We start from the raw sequence: 22902 nt of genomic DNA on the forward strand, positions 1-22902 counted from the left end.
TACTCACTTGGCTGAGGAGATGACCACCGAATGTTGGTCAGAAGTCAAAATTTTGGACAAATGAGCAGCAACAGAGTCTTCATAGAAGAGAATCTTCTGCACCTGGTGACAGTCAGAAACAAGCCACTGGGGTGCTGCCTCCCAAAATCAGAGCACACCATGTTTATGTCCAGCTCCCTAGAGAGTACCTATCACTAGATAGCTTCTTTTTGCCTTGGAAATGTTCTGTGGTCCAGAACTTATTTACTCTCTGAAGACTATGTTTTGATGAAAAAAACTAATTCTGAACCTAGAAATGATCAGCATTCTCAGTATCTCTAAAGCCCACTGTTTAAATCCACAGTAGATTATCGTTCCTGCGACTACTATGCAGCTTTCCACAGCTTCAAAAACATAATGTCATGAGAGCAGAGCAGCCTATTTTTTCCTCTCTCCTGTCCCAAAGCACTCCCCAACTATGGTCACTGACTCTGGTTATCTCCAAACTCCTCTTTAATATTTCACTGATTTAAAGCCCCAGGATCTCTGTAGGTCCTATGACATCCATCTGAACTCAACCACTGCCTCTCATCTTGTCCATTCTGAGGCATTACTCCCAGACCTCTGCCCTTTCTGCATCTTGCAAAGTACCTCCGAATCCTCACTGAAATCTTCAGTGACTGTGGAACTGGAGGCCTGCCGAGGGAGTTTGGTTTCATACACCATAATGCTCCACCTGTTGAAAAGGAGGCATAATAGGTGTCACCACATGGCAGATGATTTCTTCCTTTACCCAGAGCATCTAACTGGTTAGAAACTCAAGCAGGATAAAGAGCACTTTGTTAGGGGCACGAATGATGTAAGGAAGTCACAGGGATGCACTGAAACTGCACAGGGTCTGAACCAAGGGCAGAGAGAGGGATAGAATTATGAACAACTATCCCACTGCACATGCACCTTCTCTTTACTTCTTCCCTTCCTCACAGCAATTCAATGGGCATTACTTGATTCAACATGCTAGAGGCCGAAATACAGTTCTAAAGACAAGGAGTTTAAAATGTAAGAAGATATAAAAGCCATATCAAGAGGTAAACGTGTCCGTTTCTGTGTTCAGCTTTCATTTAAAAGCCAAACTCAAGATAAATAGCTTCAAATTTCCCTAGAAAAAACAGTGTGAAACATCACATGTGAGGTCGTCAAATTAAACTGACAAAAACTCTGGAACAAGGTGAACTCTAAAATAAAGTCCCACTCAAAAGTAAGAAAACTGCACTGAAAAGAAAGCACAGACACTGTAATTGACCTTGCATTCCTAAAGGAAAGCAGGCCAATTTCTGGACACCCCATTTCCCTTACTACAATTCCGCAGCAGTGACACAGAAAGCAAGACTACCTTTTGTTGATAAAAGCTGACCGAAGATTATCACAGAAAATTCAAACTGAAATTACTAAGAAGCCCAACAGATGCAGCTCAGCATTGATTATTCACCTGTCCAACATTTTGGTACTCGCCCTCTCCAGCTTTTCCAGGATCTGTGGAAGCTGGGTGTCATCATCACAAGCAGATCCCCAGCCCAATACGCGAGCAAGATCATTCCCTGTTCCCAGTGGCAGCACTCCCAGCTGGCACTGCATCAGAGAAAAGGAAACAAAAATTGATATTCAAATGGAAAAACACAAACCACAAACAGCCAGAAGTAACATGACTGATTCCTTACAGAGATTGCTTATTGAGAAATAGCTAGTCCCAGGGGGAGGGGAAGCAACCGGATGAAGAAAACAGTCTAAAGAGCTTGCAAGTAAGGAAAAGCTCTCTCTGCTTTTAAGTTACCAGTTGAGCGAGGAGTGTATTACCACTACCATTCAGAGCACCTTGCTACAAAGAGGTACTGCATCCTACAGATGGACAAATTTAACCATCAGGTGGCGACATTGCCTTTTCTGTAAAGTTAGCATAGCCATCTCCAAGACAAAATGGAAATGAATTAAATGCTGTATGACGTCTCTACTCCAATGAAATTTCTAGGTATCCCAGGGCTTGGAAACAGCATGAGAATTAAAGGGAATTGATGAGAATTGCTACTGTAGTTGAAATTCCTGTTTTCTCATGGCAGCTCTTTCCAAGTGTAAGTTCCTGCTGACAGTGCAGCAGAACTAACTCAGAGCCCCTCTAAAACAGGATCTTGTGCAAGGAAATTGCAGAGAAGCACTGTAGATAGGAATAACCAATTAGTCCAGTGCTGCTTCTTGCAGAAAATGACTGCAAATACACAGTTAAGCAGCTTCAGCTGCTCTAGCAGCTTCAGTCCCAGGTACTACACCCAGGTACAAACTACAGCTGTACGATCAGTATAGAAGTCCTCTGCTGTTGTTACTTCCTTCTCACACCCAACCAAGGTCATGCAGCAGGTACCTGCTTGTGAAGATTGAGGCTATCAATTTCGGAGAGAACCCAGCCAACACTTCCATCCCCACCGCACACCAGGATCCGGAAAGTGTCAAACTTCTGGAATAAGCGTAAACTGCAGAGAAGGGAAAGAAAAAAAACCCGAGAAAGATGAACAATCAGCTGCTACAGAAAGGAATGCGAAATAATTCTGATCTAGGTTATGATCACGTCAGATTTACTTCAAGCAGGCTTTGATTTCGCAATGAATACAGGCCACTGTCAGATTACAAATGAATTCAAATGATTATAAATAAGGAATTACTAATATAGCTAAGCAATTTACAATGGCTATTCCCTACAGAAATATGGCCCAGACAGACTCTCCTTCCAAAGGCACTTTTGTCTGAACAGAAGAGGAAACAGGCATGTGATAGCTATTATCCACTGAATTAATTCCTCTTTGCACATTTGCTGCTTTCAGCCTAACACTAGTTATTTGTCACTGCTCAGAGTGCTCTGATGTCACTGCCTCCGCACTCAAGGCCACACCAATTAAAGCAAGACTTGTAGTAGAGTGGGAACTTGATGCAGTCATTCAGAAAGCAGACAACTACAAGAGGATATAAAACCTCACAAGCTCCAGAGCTTCTTCTGGGAAAACACCATCAATCAACTCTCTGGCTCCTCATCTGTCCTGCATGCAGTGAACAGCACTCCAAGACAAGTGTGAATTTCTTTTATTCACTCTTTCCAGAAGACTAGATGCAAAAGCAACCTCCCCTAAAGCTGTTGAAACTGTGTCTCTCAGTGAACACCTCCCAGAACTATTGCCTGCTTTTATTTATTCATTTTAATCTATTCTTTATTGCCTAGAAAGTATTTGCTGTAGCACAGGAAAATCCTTACTTCTTCAAGCATTACTGATACATCTATCAGCAATGACAACATCTTATGGCACAATCTGACTGGCACAAGTTTAGAATACTTGAATTACTAAGAAGCAGCCTTTAATCTGTACCATCACTTCCTTTTTAAAAAAAGCAAACAAGAGCAATCTGTTTGAGAAGTATGTACCACAGCTTTCCTTTCCTTTCCTCCTGCTTACAGCCACTGTCCAACTGGGGTGAGGAAGAAGAAAAATATTTAATTTTAAAAGTTCTCTGTAAATTATTTATCAGCCAAGCACATCCTTTGGATAGCACACTGCAGTTTTAAAGGTCAATCTTTTGCAATGCACTATGGCAAGGAACAACTTCTTATGATACCAATAACAGTTTGGAGCAGCTCTTAATGATCACTCATCCCAGAATGGACGCTCCTAGATTTAGCACCCTGCATCTGCAGGTCACAGACTTTGAGTTAAATACAGAAAAATACAATGGAGGTTTACCCTGTGTTAGTTCTTATTATAAAAAGCACTGATTCCTAAGAAAGTTACTCAAATCCAATGTAAAAGAAACTTTTAGAGGGAGCAAACTAGAGATCAAGCTTCTTTCTTAAACAGAGCTGCAGAAACACAGTAAAGGGATTTGTTCCACAGCTCTTCTCATTTTCTTCAGTCAAAACTTATTCTAGTGAAATCCTGTAAACAAATCTGAAATGCCACTTAAGATTGTTAGGCAGAAGCAATTGAAAGCATTTTGAAGTGACACTTTATCACCCTTGCCATTAAATCTTTAAAGGATGGATGGTTCACACACTTACCACGTTATGTCTGGATTTATCTAATTTTAACAGTATTCATTTGTTATCTCTGACATCTGACTGTTCAGTTGATTTAACTTAACACGTGTTGATAAAATTTCAAGATGTCTGTTACAAGTCCACTGTTGGACTTCTTCTGGATTTCATCTTTCCATGCTTGGTCTTCTTCCAGGGGAGTGTTGCTGGAATTCCCCCAAAATCCCTCAAGCTGTTCTGCTATTACTGACAAATGGATACAACAGTCTTTTTCAACAGCATATATTTTGAGTTAATCAATAGCACTGAACACTCAGAGGGGAAAAGTCCCTCAAACTTCAGGTGTCCAGGCTCCTCTCTCAGGAATAAGTTCTTTCTTACATTTGAGGATGAGCTTATAACCAAATAAGTCCCATGTGCTTTGCTGGTATTTACAAGGAATGTACACCTCTACAGAATATCTGCTTACCCAAGGTGAGGTCCTCCATTCATAAGGTCAAATACCTGCGCTGGATTCAGTAGCTGCTTGAATCTCCGCAGAAATTTTACTCCCTGGTTGTCTCCACTTTTTGAGTTGACAAAGACCAACAAAGGACTTGTGCAAGAAGGTGGGCAAGTAGCTTTCCAGAAACCTGAGTTAAGGAAAGACGTGAGGGGCAGGGAGGAAAAGTCAAGAGATGGAATGAAAAAACAAACAAACAAGACTCCATACCCTAGTTTGAAGAAGTTAATACATTCCCTGTGCTTATGGCACTCATTGGGTACATGCCAAATGTGCACAGCCCTGAATCCAGCACGAACCATAGCTCATCCTGCCAAATGTCACACTTATCACCTAACAGTATGCCAAATTTTGCAGCTTCCACAGCCCTCCCAAAACACTTCTGCAATAGAGTTGGTTCTTCATAAACGTTAACAGCTGCAGCTCAGCAAAAAACTTGACAGAGTAATAAATTGAATGCAAAAGGAAAGCAAAGAGCTCAACACCATAATTCAGCAAGATCTTCTAATCTGGAATTGCAGCAGCACCCAAAGCAGAATTTTAAGTCAACAGAATCTGGCATTAACAGTGTTAACTGGAAGGACTGTGACTGAGAGGAAGAGAAAGAAAGCATTACTCAGTAATGATACTTACCATCTGAATCAATGCTGTTAAGAGCAGTAGGAGGAATGACAGATACTTTGCACAGCCCAAGAGGGCACTTGCTTGGCAACAACTCTTTACATGCTGTGTGCACCTGAAACAAACAAATTCATTTCAGATCCTTTTGGGAACTGTGATGTACAAAGAAACATCCAACAAGAGGTTTCAAAGAGTAAGAAGGAAGGAAAGAGGGAAAGATCCCTAGGAAATGTCAATCAGGTTACATTAAAGAATGATCTATCAGGCTTCTATTAACTCTCCTCTACTCTACATTAATATGTACTTTTTCCAACATCTGAATTCACAAGACTAGCATTGTGAGTTTGGAGAGGACCAGGTAACAAATTATGTGGCTTTAAGAGCCTTCAGGTGCTGTGCTTTCAAGATCTCCTCCCAAGGAAGCTGTGGATGTCCCATTCCCAGAGGCATTCAAGGCCGGGCTGGACAGCTGGGCAGCCTGATCTGATGGATGATAGCCCTGCCCACAGCAGGAGGCTGGAAGTCAGCCTATGTTTCTGTGATCAAAAGTAGCAATGAAAGAAAAAAACTGGAAATTCAAGAAGATGAGGCAGGAGCACATGAAGGACACGAGAACTGAGAGAAGAAGGGATTAATCAAGCTACACAAAAGTAAGTATAAAGTAGAATAAGGCACTTAAGACATTAGAAGACTGCAAGACAGAGGGTTTGTATGGGGTCTGAGCATCCCCCTGTAACACTTCATAAACTCATACTTTGTAACACTTCCCTTATTAATCTCAAAGACAACTGAAAACATAGCAAGACCTGTACCACTACAGTGCTTAGGCAAGATAAACCTACTGCAGTGGGAAAGGAAACTACTATTATCAAAACAGCGTTGTATTCTTTGTAATCTTTTTTGATGCATTTTTTCAACTTGTAGAAATGCCAAATAGCAGCTCTTTAAAATCTGAGATCTCCCATACCTGAGGCACTGATTCATATCTACAGTGATTAGATCCTTCTACAAAAGCTCGCTATCAAAAGAAAATGAGCTTGCAGAGAAGCCAGATATTAATTTCCATTCTTACTTTTATGCATCACAGTGGTGCTTTTCAGCACAACTTATATTCCCACCTCTTGCAGCCTGTTAATCACCTGGAGAAAGCAGTGAAGTCCTACAGAGCAAACACTGCCAGCATTGTTAAGAGATTTCATTTCAAGTAAACCTCATTAAAGGAACAAACCACAGAGCTGATCCAAGACTACCCTTTTACTGGAATTATCGTGTCCATTCAACTTACCATGGCTTTGCACCAAAGGCAGCGCCAGTCTTGCAAACGCAGGACGCTGCCACAGGTTTTATCACACACAGTGCATTTGGCACTCACGGGCAGGTTTCCTTCCAACCACTGATGCGGCATTGAGATCTACAAATGGAACAGAGGCAGACAACCACCATGGACCTACCAGCATGCAACTCAAGGCTGCAGGATGCACTGTGGCTTTCAGATACACACTATGCAAGTCTTAACATGCACTCTTCGAGGACAGCACAGGCAATTTCTAGAAAACACCTAAAAACCTCTTTTGGCAGTTTGTATCATGCTCAAAAGCAGAGACCAGGTGATTCACCTCAGGTTACACAGGAAATGAAGACTTGCATCAGACATTCGATATAACAAGATACTGTTCCAACCACTCGTCTTTCCTTTGCCAAAACTCAGACTAGGTTCCACATGCCTCCAACCATTTAACTTCAACTCCCCCTAGCCCACAGCACGCATCTCTTGCTATTAAGGAGTCCTCACTGCCTTGGTCGGACTTTTCACACCAAATTTCTTGCCTATTCCACACCACTAACTCACAAAGGCACAAGTGGTATTTGTACAGTGCAGAAAGCACATACCAGTGCTTCCACAACAAGTTAAGGCTAGAAGAGTTAAGATTAATGCCTACCCCATCTTCATCCTCAATGATATCTTTCCCAATAGAGGCCAGAGTTGTCCACTTGCAATTATTGGTGGCCCGCACAGCGCACCGCTTGTGGGCTTTAAACTTGCACACTGGAGAGAAAAAGAACAACTTATTAATCCAGCTTTAGAACATATAATGTGGCAGTTTGTGCAAAAGCTTTCCCCTGAATACTTGGCTCCAAAAGAAAGCGTGGGCACACATCAGTCTTGTTAGCACTGCCAAAACTACCAACTCTAAGCATACTAAGTAAGATGAGCTAGCTATTCTTGCCTCATCAATTTCACCAGTTGCTTGTACAAAGTTTCAGTATCACCTTGTTCAACTTGGCATGATTTATGAAGTCAGACACTCCTACGTCATTTTACAGAGTGTGGAAGTAGCCTCATTCATGCTAGAGGTATGAGCTGAGTCCAGGCAGGCATGTCTGCTGAAAGTTGAAAAAATAAAATCCAATCCTCCTAGCATTATTTAAGCATTTAACAAGGAGGTTCTTATAAATATTATTATAAACAAGAGCATTCTTATTAATATTTTATCTAATAACTGAGAATTATATCCTTGTTAACTTCAGAAGCATAATTTTACTAAGGGATGGCAGTAGGTGGGTAATGAAAAAAAAAAAAAATCAGCTATATTATCATCAAGCCAAATACTAAAATCAATAAGAAGACATCATCATTTCTACTTTAAAAAAAAAAAAAAAAAAAGCCAAGAATCCCATTCTGACTTCTATGCAAAACTTGTCTTGAGAAGCCAAAAGGGATTCACCAGCCAGAGGGACGCAGCACCAGGTCAAAAATAATGATCTCCAGTTTCACATACAGGCTGTGGCTCACTCAAGTTTATTATGCAGTACTTTTCTACATGACCTTCTTGCAGACTGTTAACAATATTCCTCTGAAAAGTGCTCTGGGACACGTCATCAAGCTACCAAACACTGCTCCCAAAACAGAAGACAAAGCAACACTTACCTTCACATGAGAGCCCATGTGACGTGACTCCAGACAACGCTTCCCGACACACATTGCAGTATGTTGGCCGGGCGTGCGAGCAGGCGTACCAGTTGTGCATCCCTGAGAAATGGTCCATGCTGTACTGGGTAGACTAATAAAAGAAATGTATTATGGCAAAATCTAACGTAGCAACACAAGATTTTTTTTTTCCCCTTAGAACAAAGACTTGCATACAGCAGTGAGAAAAGGCAGAAATGCAATGCTTTTACTGGGGAATAGTTTGGCCACGTGCAGTTTACACACGGTAGCTCTAGAAGCTCTTTAAGCCAGAAGAGATTGCTTACTCCTGCGCTGCTTCCCCTGCTTGTCTCACTGCAAGTGTGCATATGCAAACAAGCTGGAGAACTTATCTGCTGATGTTGATCCTTCCCCTTTCCCCCTTTTTTTTTAAAATTAAGTTTTCAGCAGGACCAGTTCCCCGATGCAGTTCATTGCATAGCAGAGGAACAACAGGGAGACAAGCTTCAAGGAGAGAACACAGACAGCTCTTTTTTGGTGGCACTGCTGGTCTAATTAAAGCCTCAGAAAGTGAACAGATACACAGAAACAAGCCAAACAGCAAGCAGGCAAGATGTGAATTAAGACAGGGAGGTTAACTGAAGAGTGAAAAGACAATGGAATAATTATTTTTATGTTTCATAACAAGCTGTTGCTTAGGAGAGGACACACAGAGTACAATGAACACATTTTCCCATTACCTCAAAATGTTCACGGTTCTGTACAGTCTTCAGTGCTGCAATCCAATCTTCCATCTCTTTTCTGTTATCAGCACAAAGGATGAGCTTCCGACATGGAGTGATAATCTGAAGAGAGAGAGACTATTAATGAGTACACTGGGCAAGTCAGTGAGAGACAGGGAGAGAACATGTTATTGTAAGCAGAGCTTACTGATGCCATTTCTAGAGGTAACAAGCTGCACAACACAAGTCATTTACATCTTTCAATTATGTTTCTCTTCTACCATAGCTTACATTAATTCTTCTGCTACATTTATAGAACCATAGAGATATTAGTTCTCATTCTCAATGCAGAACTGAGTAAGGAAATGTCTCACATCAGTAATAGCACAACACCAATCAAGCGCAGAACAGAAACAGTTAATAAACTGCACGTGCAGATCTTCTCTAAGTTGTTTTTTTTTTAAGTACTTTTTAAATTGGCAACAGCATTAAAATACTTTGTTAACAGCACAATACACCACTTTCTATCAATTAACAAACTAGATAACATTTCGTATATCAGACCAAAAGTACAACATTGGGCATTTAAGAGGGCAAAATCCTAAAACTGGTAGACAAACCAACATCTCAACAGCTCAGTGACTGCCATACCAAGAGTGATCCCAAAGGATCATGTGTTTCTACCCTGGGCTGCTGCTCCATGGTGGCCAAACCCCTGCCAAGGATGCTATTGGCCCAGGGAGGCAGCCATGCTTCCACACAGCTACCACCGATGCTCTCTTGGTTTATCAGATTATCTTCCCCACACTTCCTAACACTCTCTTATGTGTCAACTCTAAAACCTTCCCTTCTGCATCCCCTGCACACTGTATAACTCTTAAGAAAAAAAATATTTGTCCATACGGTTTGCTTTTCCAGCAGATTGTGTCCAATCATCTGGAACTCAAGATAAACACGAAGTAGGATGAGGTGAGGTGGATGATCTGTGTGCCCCCCCAGGCACACCAATGGGTGCTGCTCAGGAACATGAAGAGCCCACACACACCCCTGTATAAGACCTGCTAACTATTTGTTTTCTGCACTCTTTCTCACTTCTCTCATTATGATCCATACAACAGATTTAAAAACACCAAAAGTTGAAAGTTAAATTTCTTGCTGATGTCCAAATGGCTTGGAGTGCATGGTAAGAAGTATAGATGTAGCATCAATACAAAAAAAGATGCATCTAGAAGATTCTGCTTTATTTTATTTTTCAGAATCTATTTCTTTTTGTAGGACAGACTGTAGCATCCACCTGCAATAACAAATTTTACTGAGACGTACTGCCAGCCCCTAGAAAAACACACTACAAGCACCAACATTAATGAGGCCCCTATTTGAAGCACAGTTTCAGCATGCATGTTGTAATTTGAACAAAACTATCCAACAGAAATTAAGCAGAGCAGGGCCCCACGCTTGAACATCCATAACTGCCTACGTACAGCAGTACCCTATGGAAAGTCCAAGCTTCCAAGGGCCTTTCATTGCTTCAAAAAGAGCAATTTTGGATGAGGAGCTACAAGTTCACTCAATAAGTCACTGGCATGCTCTTGGGCAGAAGGAAAGAAGTAATTTAAAACAGCTGGTGACACTAATTATCAACAGAACGCACTCATTCAAAGCTGTACTTTTTCCTGTTTCTCTTTTCAGTTAAAAAAAAGGCAAATGCACAGTATTATTTTTAAGTCACTCTGGCAGACGTGAAGTCTAAGCAAATGGGAGAAAAGACAGAAATGCAGAGAATTTAGCCAAGAGCTCAGTGTGAGTATACAGACTTCCTGGATCACTGGAGAGAGTCAAACAGAGGAATCGTCAACACCTGAAAACATCCATGCATCAGCTTTAAATCTCCATGCACAGCATCAGACAACTTTCTGCTGAACAAATAAAGTTATAAGCTCGTAAGGCAGAGGACAAACACGGAGATCAAGGTCTTCATACTTGAACCATCCAGACAAAAAGTCACAGAATTAAAATAAAGGGTCTATTGTGTAACTACAGAACTGTAAATAAAACACCGCTTTGTGCGAGATGAATTTATGAACAACATTCACCATCACTCAGCACTAAACCAACATTTGCATTGGGATTTAGCAGTATTATCAGAGATGGGAAGTAGAATACAATCTCAGACCTCACTCTTGTTCTAAAGAGGACCAACTGGGGCAATGCACTGTGAAGGACAGATAAGACTGAAGCATAACTAGTGTAATGACTCTTTGGAGAAACGAAACAAGCACACAGAGCTGTTTTTTTGCTTAACCTGCAGTGGTGTTACACTTAAACGTTTTACTGAGGATAACTAGGAATCCAGGAACCATTACATACTCTGTGCTGGCTGGGTGAGGCTCATCAGTCTGACATCCCACATCAGCAAGAAGCCATCCTCCTCACCACCAGAAGGAGTCCTGGCAATCTTCCCCCTAAGAAGCTGTCCTCCCCCAGGCAGCTGCTGCTCTGAGCCATGTGGCCGGGCAGCCCCTGGGGCACATGCAGCCAGCTAGGAGCATGCTCTGGCTATTTTTTATGTTCCAGACACAGCTTTTGACTAACATCCTGGAACAGTGTATTCCACAGGATGACGACGCACTAGGTGAAGTAGCATTTCCTTTTATTTGTTCTAAATTTATAAAGCAGTAATGTCATCCACTGACCTCTTGTTCTCATATAAAGGGAGAGCACAATAACAACGATCTGATTGCTTCTCAGCTAGGACGGGGGGGTGCCTTGATAGGAGTCAGAAAGAAAATAAATGTAATGACAATACAAAGTCTTAGGATTTATTTATAATCTCGTAGAGTTTTGGCCTGCCTGGGGACTGACAGAACTCTGAGTGCTCCTGTGCTGAAACAGCTCTGAATTTTATCTCGATATGAGCAATTACGTAAACTACAAATGCTCGTTCTTCCTAAAAAGGGAATATGAAGAATGAACATAACTTTTGGATCCCAAATGCTATTGAGCTCTCTGGGTGTGGCTCTCCAGATTTCGGTCCTTGCAGGAGCCGGGTGCCCACCCAACTGCAGCTGGGCCCAGAGCTCAGCACGCAGTGACTTCACTGAGTCCTGATGCTGACAGCAAAGAGCTCCTTAACAGCCACAGAACAAAACCTGCTCCTCAGCTATCAGTCCTCTGAGCCATAGGGCAGTCAGGAATGCCTGAAGATATTTCCAGTCAGGAACAACTTCGTTCACAAAGGCTTTGCTGCAGACAAAAGCCCCCAAGCAAGCACTGCTGCGCAGAGGAGCTGCCCAAGTCTGCCCAAGTTTTCAACGAGTCAGATCACTCAAAATCCAAAAAAACCCCAATAAAACTACAATAACAAAAAAACTAACCACAGCTTCTCCACTGTCTTGAAATACTGATATTCCCCTGATGCTTATCCATAGCTACCCTCAGCCCCCCGCCCCTTCCCCAGCAGTGCATGCCCCGCAGCAGGCCGTTCATCTCGCCCCACACCCCATGTTGACCCACACACTCCCATCCAAAACTAACAGTGCTTTGTTACTGACATTTCAGACCAGGCCAGCTGGCAAACAACAGAGCCAACCCCCCAAATTTTCTCATTTTACATTCTAAAAATGGACTGGATGTCCCTGGATGTCCTTCCCCAATGAACAGCTGTGAATAATTGGATTAGAAAGGCAGCTCAAAAAAAGACTACTTATGTTAGACCCAAATTTTAAATAGAAATCTGCCCCCTGGAAATAGAAATTTCACCCCCCGGTGCTTTCTATCCTGAGCAACCACCAGCTGGAGGACAATCCTCATCTCTGCTCTTGCTGCCACCAAAGGCAGCTTTGCCACCTCTGCCCGCTTCCCCTTCGGCACTTGCTGGCTGCGCAGAAGCTTCTCAGCAAAAAGCAACACCCTGTCTCAGTGCACAGTTTGCTATCAGAGCGGTGTTGGTGAGTTCAGAGACTGCAAGAGACAGCAAGCCAAGCTCAGACCACAGTGCCCAAATGGCAGAGCTGGCTGGGGCTGTGCTGGGGGGGGAAGTGGCGGCGGGGGGGCACCCAGCTCTGCTAAATATAGCTTTTCTGATGCTATACATTTCTCGGATGAGCTAAAAGTGGGTGCATGAGAACACCTGCTCACTCTGACTGCTTCCTTTTTACTCATATCCCGTTCAAATATAGTTTTGTGTTCAAAGGTGTTAGCTATAAATCCCCCAAAGAGATCGCAGATTATTCAAAACTGTTGATTTGGATACAGGGACAGCAGGAATTTCTGGAGCTCGGGCCAAGGAACTCGACTATAAAAATAAAACAGCTAAGAAAATGGTGCTGGTGCAAGCAAAAATTTCAGCTTGATCACACATGGCAAAGGCAGGGACAACAGCCAGCAGCTGTAACTAACTACTGCCTCTGCTTCTGTATCTCGGAGTAAGCTCCAGGCATCCCATGAACACAGACACTCAGGAAGTGACTGGGTGAAGTTACAGTGAGGATGAACAGCCATTTCACCCACTTCAGCTCCTGTTCAGGCAGCAGTGAATGATAGCATATGTAAAAACACATCACCTATGCCCTAAGCTAAGCACCTATGCAAGGTTCACAAGCCAGCAAAGTCACCAGATGCACTGAATGTGGTCAAAATGGGCTGAGTATATATATATATAAACTGTAACTTAAGTAGGAAGGGTCAACAGCATGACTCCTGTGCTTAATGATTTGCTGCGTCCAATCTTAAATTCTGGAAGAAATCAAACGACCCACGTCTCTCTCCACAGAGCTCTCTCGGGTGGGATCTCAAAGCACTGAATAAGACAGGCTGGAAAGTGCAAGTTGAAACCCATGTAAAAAGTGATACATGAGTGAGGGTGAAAGTCCACACCGCCATTTGCAAATGCTAAGTAGAAAACACAAAAGCACCACATCAAATTACATGAAAACAAAACAGATGAACCTGAAAAGCAAGTGCTGCCTCCCAGATAAATACACTAGGTCAAAAAGAAGGCTTGGATGGGGTTTTAGGCAACCTGGAGTAGTGGAAGGTGTCTCTCTCCATGGCAGGGGTAGAGACTGGCACGACTCCAAGTCACTTCCAACCCAAACCCTTCTGTCATTCTATGAAATGGAGAAGAAAGGAAAACTAAATGGTGAGTTTTTTGCTCCAACCAGTCCCTGACACTTAAAATAAAAGCCTACAATGCTGTTGTCAATTCTAAAACAATGAGACGCTGAGCATTAGGGTAACAAAACTTGGTCAACATGATTTTAGTGGCTCTCTGTCATTTGAAGAGAGAAATAATACGAGTATCAGCCCTTACATGCATGGGGGATGGAGACTTGTCCACCTCCACAGAGAGCACCTCTCTTCCCATCTGCAGTTCAGCCTTCACCCAGTTTTGCCAGTAAATTCAGTCCTGATAACCCATTGCTGAGGTTAGTTACAACTTCCTAGACCTAAGAATCACAACATATTTACAAACATCAAAGCACACCTGAACATGTATAAACCTGGATGCTACCCTGAAGGGGAAAGAATTGTACTAAAACACTTCAGGAGTGGATTTTTTTTTTTTTTTTGCATTATTAGATTCATTTCTTGCAGTATGGACTTCACCTGCCAGGTGGCTGCATGCTGTAAAGCCACCTTCTCCAAGCACTGCCAATGGCCTGTCCTGCTGCTGTGCTGTGCCTGCAGATAAAGCCCAGCTCATGCTGACCCTCTGTCTGTGTTTTCTCCCAGTCCCTATCTATCATAGCAGCAGTGGGAAAGCAGACCAGACAGCAAGTTCCCTGGGAAAATGATCATCTCTCATACCAGGGTCACATTCCTACATGCTTCTGGAAACTCTGCTGTTCCTAAACAAGGCACATTCCTGCTCTTGGCAATTGGTGAGAGGAGCACAGGCAGACGGAGATTTCAGGACTTCTGGAAACACTTAGTGGCTGTCAAAATTTACATTATGCAAGAAGAACACTGTCACTGATAGCAGGTATAAAATGCAGACAATCCTGGTAGTCTGTGCATACTTATCACAAGAGATCTACATGGATGACAAAGCACCAACTGGGAAGGGCTGCCATGCCAAGTGCCAAAGCATCCCAGCACCAAGTGCCAGCTCCAATCCTCCCCTGCTCTCCTCCTCATGAAGCAGATGTACACATGCAGCCTTATCTTTATCTGCTTCCAAAAGATGTAGTCCCACCAGGAACAGTTCCCAAACACAGCCATGTTGCTCAAAGACAGCAGTGCACTTCAGAAGGATATTGTAGAGAAACTTTCCTGTTTGTTCACACAGGAGCAAAGACATGAGGAACAGAGGGGCAGGTCAGTGCTCCCCAGTGGTACAGCTGCTGGCTCAGTGGTCTCACACACATCAAGGCTAGCAGCCAGTAAATCACAGTATTGAGCAACAGAAGACCTACATACGGCTGGAAAATGACCTGTTACTGACAGCCTATTGTTAGCAGCTCCTCAAAACCCCAAACCTCTGCTGAGATGAACAGGCTGGTAGCTAGCACAGAAGGAGAGGAATTGTCTTCAGCAGCCTGAGAAAGGCAGCAGCTCTGCACCCTGGGTTCACCACCCCACGTTCTCTTACATGCACAACAAAGGTGGAAGCACTGCAGGCACAGCAACCAGACAGAGCTCCTTCTGTGATAACTCACAAGCCTTTCCTTCCCCATCACAACAGAGCAGGATGCATGCAGCAAGAAGTCTTTCTTCTACAGCATGTAAAAACACACCCACCACACACCCAAGTGACCTCTGGTGTGCCAGTTTTTCTGCCTATGTCCTCACCTGCAAGGGGAGAAAGTGCTGGAATCTGCAGGCTTGTTCAGGGAACCAGAGAAAACCCCAGCCGCGGCACAAAGGTTACACAGAGCAAACAGGCTATCAAATACCTGCTCCCAGTGCTCAGGCACATGGGCAGTAACAGGCATTAACTTCAGAGCAGTGAACTTCCCTCCAAGGAACAGCTCTTCACAAGCAGCCTCCTTCACTTTCCAGCCCTCTATCTATCCCATCTCACAGCAAAGTTCATAGCTCTCAGTCTGACCTCTTTCACTTGCAGCAGCTTCTTCTCTCTCAACACTTTCTAGCAGATTGCTGAGCCATTCAGTAACAGACAGCAATCACCAGATCTCCCCACCCAGAGCAACTTCTTCCAGACTCTCTGACTCTCCTTCCGATGTGTCCTCCCTCAGATGTGTTTTTCTGCAGAACTGCTGTCTCTCCAGTGTGAGCAGCCTAATGACCAGTTCCTGCAGGAGGCTGGATTAGGAGTTCTAAGAATCCTTGACATGAAAGGATTTTATATGACTATTTTCACTGACTAACAGTGACTCAGAAGGGTCTGTTTACCAAAGGGCTTTTTCTCAAGCCGAAAAAACTGTTCTGAAGTCTGGATTACAAACGACTAAAATAGCAAAGTATGTTGAAATTGCAGTGGTTCTGATAGGAAATGGGGACTGAACTGCACTTAATGAAAGGAGGGGGGGGAAAAAAAGCAGAGCGATCCCAGGCACGGCAATGCACGGCTCCAGTCATATTTCAGTTGCTTGTAAAGGAAATTCTGACAGCTGCCAATATAAACAGATGAAGTGCACTAGCAGAGAGCGTACGATTTCTGAATGTGTGCACACATGGGTGTGGAACAGACAACAACCCCCAGCAAAGGCTGACTTGCCAGCGGGCACTGTAATTTTTTCCAATTTAGAAAAGACAGTTTAAAGAGAGGAGGGAAAAACCTTCTTCCCTCATCTTTCTCTTCTCCAAACCTTACCAAGGCAATCCAAGCCTGCGTAAGAAGGAGAGGGGTGGGGAACCACCTCCCCCAGGACACCTGGTGACAGCCTGGTGTAACTAAGCACGTCCCGTTATCAGGAAGTCTTTCTGCCCGCTTCTGAGAGTGGACATCTACTCTCTAGGTCTCTCATCCCATGCTGGGGAGGAAGATGTAGCAGCAAAGCTAGAAGTCCAGTTACTCTCTACAGGGTACATCTAAGGCCCATCTTTTTCAAAGTGTTGAGGTAATATAGGGCAGTTTGGGGAACCTGAGCATGTGCCAAACCATATAGAATTCCCTGATCCCTATGAGTCCAAGCTTCAAGTTCAAGCCTGACCTTCTGCAAGCAGCAACAGAAGTTCTTGTGTTCTTTCTCCTTAAAAAAGTCACATGCTCTTTCTCAAAGCTTGTATTTCAAACCAGCACAAGTAACCTCTGATCCAGGTTCTTCCTGTTTCTAGCTCATCTGGTTTCAAGTTCCTCTGCTTCAAGTTCTGTGCTATACAGGCACACAGCTCCTGAACTCAACACGTGCTGTCTGACAGGCAGCTTCAACAGCTCTATCCACTCCTTCAGCACCCAGTTCTGCAGAGAATACTTCATTAAAAGCACTAACATGAACAATTTGATTTGAGACAAAATCACAGGAGAGACAAAGGTACTCTCACTTCATTGTAAAACAAATCTGCTCTCCCCAGAAGGGTACACCTTCAGCACTTCTGTATTTCGTTCAACTCCAGCACTTTGCCCTGAGTTTTTAGGACAGGTTAATTACCCTCACCTGAAGATTTACACTCTTTCTCCACAACATCAACAAGTCCTGAAACAATACAGTAAAAGCATACAGTCTGAAAGAGAACAGTCACTCACACAGAACTTCACAAGACAAGATCCAGAATCTTTGCTGCTGAATAAAGTCATTTCTATGTAACAAACTGGCAATAATAAAAGTTGCAGCACACCTCAGGCTTCCATCCAGCTGGAGAATGATACCTACACTGCTCCTCCGAGGTGACAGTGTGCTTACGGGAGCACCAGCAGCCTCTGCTCCTCAACTTGCCACAGCCCTCTCTGTCTCCAGTCATACGAATGCTCTGAAGAAGAGGTACTGCGTTAATCTCAGCATTTCCTCTCTCCTTTGACATTGGTTAGGGTGAATCATCAGTTAATAAACAGCATTTCTTAACTGATAGGTGCAGTGTTTCCAACACTGCAGACGCATTTCCCTTTACACCAGTTCTGGAGAACTTCAGTATGTAGTCCAGACAGGAGAGATCACCAAACAGTGGGAGTGCGCCACACACTTAATCCAAAGAACCTGAGCTCCTGATCATCTTTGATGCTGGAACAGGTGCTATTTTTCTCAGTGCTCTATCCAGAAAACTCTAGACTCCTGCTCTTACCTTTAATGTTCAATCGTCCTCTGAACTAGTGTCCGGAGCAGCCTACTCCTCAGGAAGACGACTAACCAGATGGCTTGACATGCGATGGACAGGATTAGTCCCCTCTGTGGTCAGCCTGACCGAGCTGTGTTCCACTTGCCAAGAGCTTATTAGCTGTCTGCTTAAGGAGGAGCTGGGATAAGTCTCCTTCTGCTGGCAGCAAGGCAGAGGGGCAGGCGCTGACTGTAATAATACGCTGCTTCCTGTCTGTAGCTGAGCTGAGAGGTACTTTCCAATAGAAAAGGCTTTGCAGGAGCACAGGAGTTCAAGCTCCACCTCTTCCACAGAAGAAACTTTAACTTATGTAGGAAGGGTCAACAGCATGACTCCTGTGCTTAATGATTTGCTGCGTCCAATCTTAACTTCTGGAAGAAATCAAACGACCCACGTCTCTCTCCACAGAGCTCTCTCGGGTGGGATCTCAAAGCACTGAATAAGACAGGCTGGAAAGTGCAAGTTGAAACCCATGTAAAAAGTGATACATGAGTGAGGGTGAAAGTCCACACCGCCATTTGCAAATGCTAAGTAGAAAACACAAAAGCACCACATCAAATTACATGAAAACAAAACAGATGAACCTGAAAAGATTTAAGGGCTCTTCCTAGGTACCTCCTGTTTATAAGTGTTTTATTACTATTATTATTACATATACTAGATTTTTTTCTCCTTTCAGTTACACATAAATCCTGCTCAAGACAAGGGTGAATGAACTGATAAGAACTCATTCCATCAGCTTTGCTCATCACATTGGAAGCCGCAGGACCCATTCATTTGGCACCTTCTAGAAAAGAGCAGATCCTCAGCCAACACACCAACCTGAGAAGTAAGGATTTGTTCACCACAGAAAGATTTACAGAAGTGGGCTTATGGAGGTGGCCCTAAGTCCTTTCCAAGGCTCTCGAGCTACGGTGGCAAAATGCCAGCTTGGGCAACATACAATAAAGCAGTCTGTCTCACCCACATTTTATGGGCTTTGTATCAGAGAACGGGGGTGCTAGATAGTTCAGGCCCATGACACAGGTAAAGCAGTCATTTGGAGAAAAGTACCTCCAAAAGAAAGGTTTCTTGTCATCACCTAGAGAAAAAGTTATAGTGGGTTCAAAGTGTAGAATTCATCCTCAGAGGTATTTTGTTTTCATGCTCCTGGAGCACCTGCAAACAAAACATCAAGTCACTGTGAAACTACACCATGCGATTAAAAACAGTTCATGGAAACAGCTGACATCTCAGAGGAAAGACTCAGCACGCCACTGTGATCCCAAGTCATCTGCTTCCTAGAGCTCCCAAGAAGCTCTGAGGATATGGCTGGGCAAGCTCTGCTCAGAAGTTAGTGTCAGGCGTTGAGCTCACCCACTCAGGCTGCTGACCTCCATTTCACAAGGCATACAAGCGGAGGCATACACTGATGGTTAGCATTCAGGATGAAAGCTGACCACTCTCTTTGAAATAAATGTGTCTGAAGTGCCAGGGCAATACGCCGAACTCTTCCGGGAGTAATAAGGAAGGCTTTGCATTCCCTCAGGAGAACATGTTTTAAATCAGTGTGTCCCACCACACTGCAGATGAGAAGCTCTGCTTTCTGCATGAAACCAAAGGCACGGAGAACTCCCAGCCTCACTGTGTCTGGCCATTACTGAAGGTCCTCACAGAATGCAAAGAAGTTTTATAATGTTGGTCTAACAAAAACAGAGCTCTTTTCTGTTCTCAGTATGAAGAAATGGTGTCTGGAGGTTCAGACGAACGACTGAATAGTTTTAGCACTGCAAAATACTGCACTGCACTTATTTTCAGCTCTGCAAAGTGGCAATCACCCTTAAGTGTCTAGAATATCAGTAACCATTGCAGCCAAGTGCTGCACAGAGAAAACTACATCTGGTGCATCATGCGAACCAGCTAGAAGTGACCATTTGCTCAAAAGTTCACCAGGAAGACTGCTGCTATGCCTGCACAAAGCTGAGAGTGCATGCCAAGGTTATCCCTGGGTAGCACCACAGCAGATTCACTCTGAGGCATTGTGGAAGATAGCAGTTGTAGCAAAATCCTCTGGTGAGAGCTGTACAGCAGGTACTGTGGGATTGTACATGGAAAGAACCAGTCACGTAGAGCCCAGACATCCACAAAGATTTAATTCTGTCTTATAATGACAGAGATGTGACAGAACAAGCAAATACTGCATCTACAATCCTCCTGAGAAGGGAAGCCTGCTGTGGGGCTGCTATACGATTTGTTCCTAGAAGCTTCCTGCTAAATAACTGCAGCTACTGTGCCTGACCTAAAGGAACAATAGCTACATATAAAGCTTTTCCTTACACCTCTCAAGGGACGCAGCTGCATAACATCTTATACTCAGAGATGCTCTTAAGCACATGTTCCCACAACATCTTATGGTCATGCATCCATTCACTTTGGGTAGCAGTCCTGAAAACTGTCGTGACTACAGCCTGTGCAAACAGGATATAAACACTGAAAGATCGACCAAGTAAACAACAGCAGAACCCGTATCATATGCTCTCCTTTTTAAAGGAAGAGGTCTGCATCTTAATACTCACTTTTCTCTCTCACCTGCTGGCTGCCAGCACTCCTATGTAGAAAGTTTACTAGCAACTTTATTTTTTAACTGTATTCTTTGTTGAATGAGGAACGTCACTCATGCAGCTCTCACACAGAGCTGATCTACTCTCCAATGCCTTCACTTGTATCTTTCCATTTAAAGTAGAATCAAGACCAAGAAAAGTCCAAGAGACTGAAAAAAGAACAAGTAGTAGCAATGAGATTCCAACAACAAAAGCACAGTTTGGAGATCCAAAGCATTTATGTAATTGTTTTAGGTAAAGGAAAGGTAAGCAGAACAACAGATACAGAACAAGCAGGCAATACCCACTGTGAGCTTATTCCACCTTAGGAACTAATCAGATACTTCCTGCTTGGTAGAACCTCTGCCTTAAGATGCATGGACAGCAGATTAGTTTACTCACAAATAAATCAGTTTTTCCTAAATCCAAAACTACCAGTCTCCCTTGAAGAAAAAGAAAGGCAACTAAAACATGTCCAACTCCAAAGTAACTGTTTCTGTTTTACAGCACTGACTGTTTGATGTTTCCACTTCAGGGCAAAACCTCATCAGTGAGTCCCACTGATCTGAAACAGGAAAGAAAATGCCAAGAACTCTATGTTTTAGAAATGAACTAAGCTGGGAAGGTATGGGAGGGAAACAGAGTGCTCTCAAAACAAAACAAAAAACAGTAAAACAACAACAAAAAAACAGCCCAAGAGAAAATTGCAGGACTGCATGGAATCCAACGCAGCGATGTGGCAGATCAATAGCAGTAACCTTCTGATTTTCCAAGCATTTTTATAGCTCATGGTAAACTGCAGTCAAGGTTCACTGAAAGGCATGGTAGACAGAACAGAAAGACATGAAGAGAGAAGAGACTTTTTCCTGTAGTTCAGCTGAGCACCCATGATACAGTGATCAGCTGGAAACAGTGCAAACTCTCTCTGCTGCTTGAACATTCAAATAATCTTTGAACTCTTTACCCCTTAGGAAAGGCAGGAACTGGCAGATAGTGACGCTTAGTTATGGAAGTTACTCCTCACTTCTGGACTCAGAAGGGGACAATTTGAGAGCACAAACACAGTATTTCTTCCTGTGCATAAATCCAGTGCTTCTGCCAGAGATTACCTCTCTCTCAAGTAATAAGCAAAAGAACATTTTTCGTCATCTGAAAAATCAGTCTTATCTTACATATGACAAAAGTGAAGCAAGACCCTACAGAAAATAACTTCATGTTCTTGAAAACATATCTCCTACAGAAATTGCTGCAGGAGCCTTCTCTCTGTGCACATGCACTGACACCTGTTCAGTCTTTACTGTCAGATGCAGATAGGCACTTGTCCAATTACTGATGCATAAAGTGTTTCAAACGTATTTAATCTACAGATGGCACCATAGCTACTTTGCCCAGGTACAACAAAGCAAAAAGTTACAGCTGCATGATGGAAATACCCTTTGTTACACATGTCAGTTTAAAGTTGTGGGTCACTTTTGCAGAGCAAGACACACTGCTCAGTCTTGGTCACCAGCAGGATCAGTTTCACTGTCCACCTGCATTGCTCCATCCTTCATGTTGCCTTAGACCAATGTTGCTTCCTTTCTCCACTTCCTCCTCTTTCGTGAATCCACGGGAGGCTGTGTGTTCATCTCTATACAACCTCTTTCTCTGTTCCTCTTTTTGCTTTTCTGTGTATGTAGCTTGCATGTATAAACACACATACATCCACACACTAATAAAGTCAGCGAAAAAAGTTCACATATTTTCAGAGCTGAAGGGAAAAAATTCTTAAGCAAAACTTCCAGTATAAACATCCCCCCCCACCCTGAACTCCCTCAGCATAACACATTTTTCTGTCCCACAGTGTATATGGATTCTATCAAACCCTCCTAGCGTACAGGTAAGAGCTTGAATGCAAAAGCAAAGTTTGTTCAGATGTTTTTAAACTGTGCAAATGAGAGTGAAAGTGACTGAAAGATGTAAGAAGAATGGAAAATAATGTGACAATCTTACTGTGAAGCTGTTGTTGACGTTCTTAGTGCTGGATTCTGCCACACTGGCATCTGTCAGATCCACCTCATCAAAAATAATGGACTGGAAAGAAAAAATTGAAACCCTCAATGAATCAGTGAATCCAATCTAAGCAACAGACTGTATGTCTGCCTAGTACACTCCATCAGAGCCTTGCATGATTTAAAGAGAAGGTGCAGTACAAGCAGCACAGGGACCCAGAATCCTGGCTCCATACAGCAGTGCTCACATATGCCTGTCTTCAGTCAATGAAACCAGTGACTTGATTTTTATTA

General features: G+C 43.2%; 1 protein-coding gene across 10 annotated transcripts in view; it reads right to left on the minus strand.

Moving 5' to 3' along the window:
- DGKD (diacylglycerol kinase delta) overlaps positions 1-22902 on the minus strand; it is a 55373-nt gene that overhangs the window by 20070 nt on the left and 12401 nt on the right. For 7 of the 10 annotated variants that reach the window (XR_008207854.1, XM_052687376.1, XM_052687375.1 and 4 more), the window contains exons 3-13: positions 22610-22690; positions 8841-8945; positions 8101-8233; positions 7112-7218; positions 6457-6582; positions 5184-5286; positions 4518-4680; positions 2393-2501; positions 1469-1608; positions 631-715; positions 8-102 (exon numbers count right to left, since the gene is read on the minus strand). Coding sequence is in view for 9 of the 10 variants with exons in the window: in XM_052687376.1 (XP_052543336.1) it covers positions 8-102; positions 631-715; positions 1469-1608; positions 2393-2501; positions 4518-4680; positions 5184-5286; positions 6457-6582; positions 7112-7218; positions 8101-8233; positions 8841-8945; positions 22610-22690 (1247 nt within the window). In the remaining variant the exon portion in view is untranslated. Of the gene's footprint in view, positions 1-7; positions 103-630; positions 716-1468; positions 1609-2392; positions 2502-4517; positions 4681-5183; positions 5287-6456; positions 6583-7111; positions 7219-8100; positions 8234-8840; positions 8946-15614; positions 15634-17564; positions 17584-18005; positions 18248-22609; positions 22691-22902 lie in introns of those variants that run through there. The other 3 variants (XM_052687383.1, XM_052687380.1, XM_052687384.1) reach the window with 3 other exon arrangements.

The sequence above is a fragment of the Tympanuchus pallidicinctus genome, unplaced genomic scaffold (genome assembly GCF_026119805.1).
Source record: "Tympanuchus pallidicinctus isolate F22 unplaced genomic scaffold, pur_lepc_1.0 scaffold22, whole genome shotgun sequence".
NCBI classification, from domain to species: domain Eukaryota; kingdom Metazoa; phylum Chordata; class Aves; order Galliformes; family Phasianidae; genus Tympanuchus; species Tympanuchus pallidicinctus.